We start from the raw sequence: 8,540 nt of genomic DNA, 5'->3' as shown, positions 1-8,540 counted from the left end.
AAAACTACTTGACTTGACTTGAGATGCAGACTGAGGTTTGATTCATGGGGTTGAACAAAAATATTCTCTCAAACATTTAGGAATTGCAGTCATTTTTCTACAAATACATTTTTTTTTTTGCAATTACACAAGTTTTGTTAGACACGTATTTATTGCATCTGCACAGCAAAAACAGGAGAGTTGAGATTTCAGAGTTAAACAGCTGAGAGTTGATTTTCACTCTCAAAGTGTAATTTTAACTCATTCAGATTTAAATGGTGTTCAGTGTTGGAGTTATTTGACAGAGTTGAATATTTCAGTGTTAATCCCACTAAACCCAATAAATACTGGCCAACTCCACAGAGATTTAATTAAACTCCGCCCAGTTAAACACGTTATTTGCATAATGGGTGTGTCCCCTAGATCCTAACTTACCATCAGTGTTAAATCTTGCCCACCAGGGCTCCCTTCCATTGGGTTGTGTGTTATATTTTGTTTAATGGTTGTTTGTCTAGCCAATATATTGTAGGCTATAAGAGCAAGTTATCATCCTTTGTACAGTAAATTGTGATAAAGTGTTGGTAATGCACTAAGAAATACAATGGAAAATTACATGCTAACCTGTCCTGAATAAAAGAAATAATAAAAAGTCATATTAATTGACTAATCTTCTTCTCATTTATAATTTTTTTTCACTCTTTCCAGTGTCAGTGTAACCCCCCCCCCCACACACACACACATTTATATTACATACAGTATGTTTGGCCAAGGGCTAATAAACATTGCTTCATTTGTAAATTTGAAACTAAACAAATTTTCTACTCATATCTTCAGTTTAATTCATTTTCTTTTACATTTTATTAAAAAACTAATAAAAAAAAGAGTAGCACTTTTTGAAAGAAATGTAACATAAGAAAGGTAAAGGGCAAATATTAACCATGTAAGCTGTTTATATTGCTTGAAATTTAGGTGAAGCGAGCATGTGTAAAGAATTTTAATGTAGAATTGCTTAATTTTGCTGAATTAAATACAAATAACAAAGTAAACGAGTAACAAAAATATGAACACCACACAAGGGTTAATGGTACAAGTGGATCCGATACAGCAGTGCTGCTGGAGTTTTTAAACACCCCAGTGTCACTGGTGATAATACACTAGAGGGAGTGCTATAACCAAAAAAACATATAATGGGTGTAGAAACAAGGAGCCTCTGAACCAGGAGACATGATATTCTGCCAAACCCTGACTACAGGCTGCAGATTATTTCTGATACTGGTGAACGGACAGATTTAAAAGAGAGCGAGCGTCGGCCGAGGAACCCTCAGCGCCGAGAGCCGCCTTCCACTCGCTCACTTCTTTAATGCTGAGAGGAAATGAAGCCAGGGCTTTGATTTTATCCTGTTTCTCTTCTTTGTACTGAGTGAGAGATTCTAACGTGACCACGATTTTAATCAGACACCTGTTTATAGTGACAATCTGATCATCTGTGATTTCTTTTTTCTCCTGGTTCTGCTTGCTGAGATCAGTTGAGAGTCTTTTCAGGTTTCCCAGAGCCTGAAAAACAAAAAAACAATGTGTAAAGAAACGTATTACCATACATACACTGCCAAAAATCCATTGGCAAAAACTAGACAAAATAAGTGTTGTTAAGAATTAACAAAGTTTTGGGATATGAACCACGCCTCAAGTTCCCTAGCTCCTCCCCCTGGTCCTATATATATACCTCCCAGGTGCTCCTCACCTACGTGACTTTCGACCTCGCACCCGCCTCCACCCCATCACCACCCTCATCTTAATCTCTTACATAGCTGCGGGGGGGATTTGGCTTGAGAACCGTCCCAAGCTGTTCTGAACTGTACCCCAAGTATCATCATCACAGTTCCCCTCCCCGCATGGTGTAGGCGGGGTTCATTATAGCAAAATGCAAATTAAGACAAATATATGTATATTAAGCAAAAAAAATCTGCCAATGGGGTAAAGAGAATTTTCTTAGTAAGATTTCTTACAAAAAGCAATGGCAAAGTCTCAAAACGAGTGAAGAAACACCTAAATCAAGCAAAAAAGTCGCTGTTTTTGGACACAAGAATCAGAATAACTTGATTGCTGCTTGATTGTGCTTATTTTGTTTTATTTAAAATAAGGTACAAATTCTAAGTAAGAATTAAGAATTAAGATAATTATCCCTAAAATAAGCAAAATAATCTTACACTTACACAATGCTTAGTAAGATTAAAAAGTCTTATCAGAGAAAAAAATAAGATTTATTGCCTTAAATTTAGAAAATTTCACTTGCTAAGATTTAGTTTTTTTGCAGTGCATTCAGTAATTTAATTTACACATACTTTTACATTACTATCTTTGGCATGATGGCTACCCTGATAAAGAAAAAAAAAACGTAATTGTACTTAAAACATATCAAGATCGGATATTATCTAAGTATGCTGTAAATATACTAACAGATGTATGTACTTACCTAAAATATATGTTTAAAAGTAAACTTTGATCATACTTTTAAAAAAGTACAATATAATGTAACTTTAAACTTTAATTTTAACGTAATTCAATATACTTCTAAAATATTTATTTCCAAATATATATTTGTACATTTTCAGCAAAGTATGTTAAAAACAAAACTGTTACAGTAGCTCACTTAAAGTACAATCGATGTATCACTTAATAGAAAGTAAATTAAATTACTACATTGGTAAAAAGTTGTAAAAATATGTTTATCTATAACATTAATATAACAGTTAAAATGTATTTCAATGCTCTGTATTTAATAAGGAAAATATAAATATAAGTAAATTATAGGACACAGTGTTAAATAACGCATTTAAATGTCAAATACAAAAATGTAAAGGTAATTTGTAACAAAATTTGTAAAAATTGTACTTCAGTATATTAAAATATATAACAAATATATTTTATACTTTTTTTATACTACTTACAAAAGACAGGAACGAGAAGCAGATTTGTATTTAACATCAATTCTTAGTACATTTCTAATATATTCAGTGTATCAGTGTATAATAGTGATACAGTTGTAATGTAAAATATGGGGTTACATACATAAAGTAGTTTAAATGTTTAAATGTTACTTAAGTATATTAAAATAGTTCCATTTTAGTACAGTTAAGTACACTTAGCACAATTTAAGTAAGACTTAAAAAGTAAAATATAATGTATTTTAAATAAATAGACTACTATGAAGTACACTTTTAGTTTAATTTAATTCAATATACTTCTAAAATACTTATTTCCAAATATATTTTTGACTAAATGAACTTGCAAACTTTTGTCAAAAAAAAAATGTAATGGCTCTACAGTTTGGAAAACACTTGGCATGGCTTAGCAACCACCTAACAACACCTTAGCAACTTCATAGAACACCATAGCAACCACCTAGTAGGACGTAAGCAACCACCTGGGAAATTATAGCAACTGCTTTAGCAAACACCTAGATATGGTAATAAATACTATACGCTAGCTACCACTTAACACCATCTTAGAATACCTGGGATACAATAGCAACTGCTTAGCAACCACCTGGGTTGCTCCAACAGCCATTTAACAACACCATAGCAACCACTGCCTAGCAACTCAGCTCTATTAACTGAACATATTTGCATTCCATAATTTATCCAAATGTTTTTAGACTCCGACAGTCTTTAGCTTAACTATTATTAACTATTTACTTCAACTATTCTTTACAAGTGATGATTTTAAGGTCGTAACAGATTTTAGGTAGCAAGTTATCCAAGTTAACTTGAACTTTGATCACAACTTTCCCTTTTTTGTTTTTTTTTTACTTGAAAAAAGTAAAAAAAAACTGATTAATTGTCAAGTGATATATAATTTACATGACATCATTTTAATTCAGTGTATTCAAATCAAAATATAGTTTTATAGTTTACCGCTGCCAACGGGGGCAAGAATTTTCCTAGAACTCCCGACTCCAGCGGGATGTCAATTCCCTCCAGTGATACAGTGTCGTCCTTGTGATCTTCCAGCCACTTTCCAATTTCAATCAGTTTCTTATTCAGATTTTGAAAAACCTGGAGACTTTTCTCCAGTTTTTGTTTTTTCTCAGAATTAGCGATGGCATCCTTAGAAATTTTGTAAACCTCGTAAATAGTAGCAGAAAATAGAAAGAGATCCGCAAGTTTTCTGATAGAGGATCCTGCTGCTGCCCCCCCTGCTGCAGCGTCTACTGCCGCCTCTGCTGCCGCTTCCGCTGCCGCCTCCGCTGCCGCTTCCGCTCCAGCTTCTCCTGCTGCTTCTGCTGCCTCTCCTGCTGCTTCTGCTGCCTCTCCTGCTGCTTCTGCTGCCTCTGCTGCTACTTCTGCACCTTCCGCAGCTATTTCAGCTACTGCTAGAAGTCCACCCATTTCAGCACTCTGAGACAAGAAAAAAAGAAAGTAAGAAAGAAAGAAAGAAAGAAAGAAAGAAAGAAAGAACACAAAAGAACATTTTTGGGTCATCTCCTCAAAAAGCTGTGCATTAGGAAGAAAATAATAACATGTCAAGGAAGTAGGTTTAAAAAGTACACTTAAACACACTTTTAAACAAACTTTTAAGGTCTAAAAAAACACCCCTCGTATTGTCCACAAAACCCACCTTTTGCATTCGCACTGTAATAAATTCACATTGAAAAGCTGACAAATGGGACAAAATACTCCTCACCTCTGGTAATATTCTATAGCTGGGTAAACTTTGGTAACAGTTTGACATTCTGAAAAAAGTGGATTACGCCAAAACCTCCAGTATCAGACTCTGCAACAGCTTCTTCCACCAGACAATCAGACTCCCCAACACACAATTCCTCCACTACCAGACTCTGCAACAGCCTCTTCCACCAGACAGTCAGACCCCTCAACACACAGAGCCTCCACTACCAGACTCTTGAGCAGCTTCTTCCACCAGACAGTCAGACTCGTCAACACACAGGGCCTCCACTACCAGACTCTTGAACAGCTTCTTCCACCAGACAGTCAGACTCTTTAACACACATCGCCTCCACTACAAGACAACTCTGCAACAGCTTCTTCCACCAGGCAGTCAGACTGAATCTGAACTCAAGCAACAAAGATGACACCAACTACAACCCTCCTATCTCTAAAAAAAAATTATATTGCAGAAAAAGCAGAAATTGTTTTAAAATAAACTTTTATTTTGAAAGTGCATCAAAATCTGCACCCCCGCCATGAAAAGCACCCTTCTCAGGAGGGCATTTCAAATTAAAGTTAGCTAAAGCAATTATCTCCGCTTTTATCAAGAAGATGTTGCGTACATGGTGCTGAGAGAGGGTGCTTTTCATGGTGGGGGTACATATTTAGGCACTACTATGGTGCCGAATTCAGCGTCCCCGACAGGAAAAGCACCCCCCCTCAGGAGAGGCTGCAAGTGACGTTTATTTTTTTCTTATTTCAGCGTAGTTTAGAAAAGTATATTGGGTATTTCCTTTTTTTAAGTAAAGGTAAAACCAAGAAGACCTGGGAGATGGTGCTTTTCCTGGCGGGGGTGCTAAATTCGGCACAACACCGGCTTTAAGTGTGAGATCAGTAATAAGAGCAATATATTGCAACAATAATAATATACTGCAATAAAAATGACATGTTTTGCTAACAGACTGGGAGGGTTTGGGTAATCTAACGTTTATATTAACTGCTGCCAAAATTCTCGATAAAACATAAAGTTACAGTCTTTTAATAAAAGGACACCATCGTACGAAGTGCTTTTAGTGTGAAAAAAAAGGATAACACTACACTGCAAGCCCGGATAAGTTAAAATTTACGTAATAAATTTGAGGAAACCAGTTGCCTTAAAAAAGTTAAGTAATGGGTAATGAAAACCTAAGCTAAGCATAACTTAAAACATCAAGTTATTACAACTAAAGGGGAAACTGATTTAACTTTTTAAATTTTGTTATACTGTAAGAACAGATAAGTTGAGTTTACTTAACTTTTTTAAAGCAGCCGGTTTGCTCAATTTTTTTAAGTAATGGGTAATGAAAACTTGAGTTAGCATAAATTAAAACATCAAATTATTACAACTAAAGGGGAAGTTGATTTATTTGGACACACCCAGTATGCATATTTGCTAGGAGTTTTTACTGAACTGGGGAAATCTGCTTTTAGCTACAGAGCACCAGTGAGCTGAAATTCACTACAGGACACTCTAAAATTCAGCTTGCTGGTGTTACTGAATCATTTTAAACTTTTAATATGTTACCATCTTCAGACAGCCTGTTCCTGTTTTAGTTGGGTTTTTCTTTTACCTTATTTATTTTAATTATTATTATTTTTTTTAAGTATCTAATTTTATGTTTTGCCATTCAGCCCTTTTATTTTATTTTATTTGTTTTGTTACTGCCTTTTTGTTTTGTTGGCCTTTTACATTTTAATGTATTATTATTATTTTTTTTATTTTTATTATTATTTATTTTAGTTCCATCATTTACATTTTTATAACTGTGGATATTTTAGTCCTTTGTTTATTCTATTATTTTTTAAACTGTGTTTATATTTTATTATTCTATGTATTTATCTCTTTGTTTTATTGCTCTACACTTTAGCCTGTTTGCACATCCTTTTATTTTTTATTATTTTGTTTTTTCTTAATTAAATCTTACATTGTTTGCTTGTTTTTATCATTTAAATTTAAGTTTCAATTCCTTTAACTCTTTGTAAGCTCGACTACATTGAAAATGAGGGTTTCCCCTCAATGTATTAAGTCAAAATAAAGGTTGATATATATATATATATATATATATATATATATATATACATATGTCAGACATTGCACACATTATTTTTTTTTTCAACAGCAGTAAATGTAATGTGGAGTAACATGTTAAGCTTGTAAAGTCCCCTTTTAGGCTGGATTTAACTATTAATAAGCAGAAGTAGAGAAAAATATATTTTATATGAATGTATTTATATTTGTATAGTTTTTTGTGATTAACTGTAATTCTGCAAATGTTGTTCTAAGTCACACATCTCAAATATGTCAAATTAGTTAAATATGCCCCCCCCCCATATCAAACCCTTATAATCATCAAAAATAAATCACCAAATCTGTAGAACAGTAACAATGTGTTAAAAGACAAAAATCATAAAAATAATAAAATAAAAAGATCTTACCCAAATTAAATCTCTGCACCAAACCGATTTGTTGTTGGAGATTTTTAAAACTGAGAGTCTTAAACACGTTGCAGAAAACAATGTAATTTATAAGCAGGGGGAGTTTCTGTTTCTGAAGGAAATAAGAAGCCACTCCCCCAAAGGTGTTTCACAATGATTCTCTTCTCATTACTCATTACTGCTTATTTCCTGTTACCTATCACCTATAAACCGGTGTGAGACAGCATCGCTCTTCATCCATCACTTTGGTGGCAGTTTTGATGGATTTCACGCCCCCATAAGTGTTTGTTTTACTGAAATCTATGAAAATTTGCCTTGAGGACTGAAACCAGCACTATGGGGGCGTTCTGTTCCTTGTTCTACTCTGAACACGTTCCTCAGTTTTAACTTGTTGTGATGAGAATCTGAATTGGGAGATTCATACAATATAAATACATTCATACATAATAAAACAAGATCCGTTTCTGGACCATTACAGACCAGTGGTTTTTACCAGTAGTAAGAACTGGTGGTGAAAACCAGTGGTCAGCAGGGGTGATTCTAACATTAGAGGTTTAGGAGCTTTAAGAAAAACTGTAAATGAAATTGTGTAGTTTGTATGTACGTTTGTGTGTGTGTAAATGTATGTATGACTGTGTGCCCAGATATGGATTGGCACTCTGTTCTGGGTAAATGCTGTAGTGCCCGATCCAGTCCTCCAGGTGGACGGTTGTTTCCGGTTGAGAGTACGCTGTGCGTTATTGGCTGCTGCTTCTCACCAGTGTGTGGATGAGTGTTGATGTGTAATGTGCTTGTGTGTAAAACATGTAAATTTTAAAGCGCCCTTGGGTTTCTAGAAAGGCGCTATATAAGTTGAACTTAAGTAGAGCTTATTTGTACTTAAAACAGATTGAGAAATGAAGTATGCTGTATATATACTAACAGATTTATGTACTTACTTAAAATATATTAAAGTACATTCATATTTGTATAATGTACAAATATAATGTATTATAGTACAAATTTGATCATAATTTTTAAAAAGTACAATACAGTGTATTTAAATAAAATAACTTATTATGAAGTACACTTTTAGTTTAATGTAATTTAATATACTTCTAAAATACTTATTTTCAAATATACTTTTGTACATTTTTAGCAAAGTGTGATAAAACAACTGTTACAGTATTTCACTTAAAGTACAATGTATCACGTGACTTACAACTACTTTGGGTTTGGGCGGTATGATGGTATTTCGGTATACAACGATATTTAAATAAAGTATTAAAATGGTATATTAACCACCTGACTTTGGAAAACGGGACATTTGCTATAGATTTTCATAGATTGGGTTGAGAAGGTGCGCCCGTCCATATGTCACCACTGTAGCAAGCTATATCTGCATTTGTTCTTTTTTTCAGCAGACTTGTAGTTTTTAGG

General features: G+C 34.0%; 1 protein-coding gene across 1 annotated transcript; it reads right to left on the bottom strand.

Moving 5' to 3' along the window:
• Positions 1-958: 958 nt before the first annotated feature.
• Positions 959-7,190, bottom strand: LOC125799394 (uncharacterized). Its single transcript, XM_049475978.1, has 3 exons — positions 7,122-7,190; positions 3,894-4,376; positions 959-1,533 (listed from the first exon to the last, which is right to left on the bottom strand). The coding sequence occupies exons 2-3, from the start codon at positions 4,365-4,367 to the stop codon at positions 1,240-1,242; spliced, it is 768 nt and encodes a 255-aa protein (XP_049331935.1). The 5' UTR covers positions 4,368-4,376; positions 7,122-7,190; the 3' UTR covers positions 959-1,239.
• Between the last annotated feature and the right edge of the window lie 1,350 nt (positions 7,191-8,540).

Source organism: Astyanax mexicanus, chromosome 3 (genome assembly GCF_023375975.1).
Source record: "Astyanax mexicanus isolate ESR-SI-001 chromosome 3, AstMex3_surface, whole genome shotgun sequence".
In the NCBI taxonomy this organism is placed as follows: Eukaryota; Metazoa; Chordata; class Actinopteri; order Characiformes; family Acestrorhamphidae; genus Astyanax; species Astyanax mexicanus.
The sequence above is the reverse complement of the archived record's forward strand: the minus strand, read 5'-3'. Positions and strand labels throughout refer to the sequence as shown.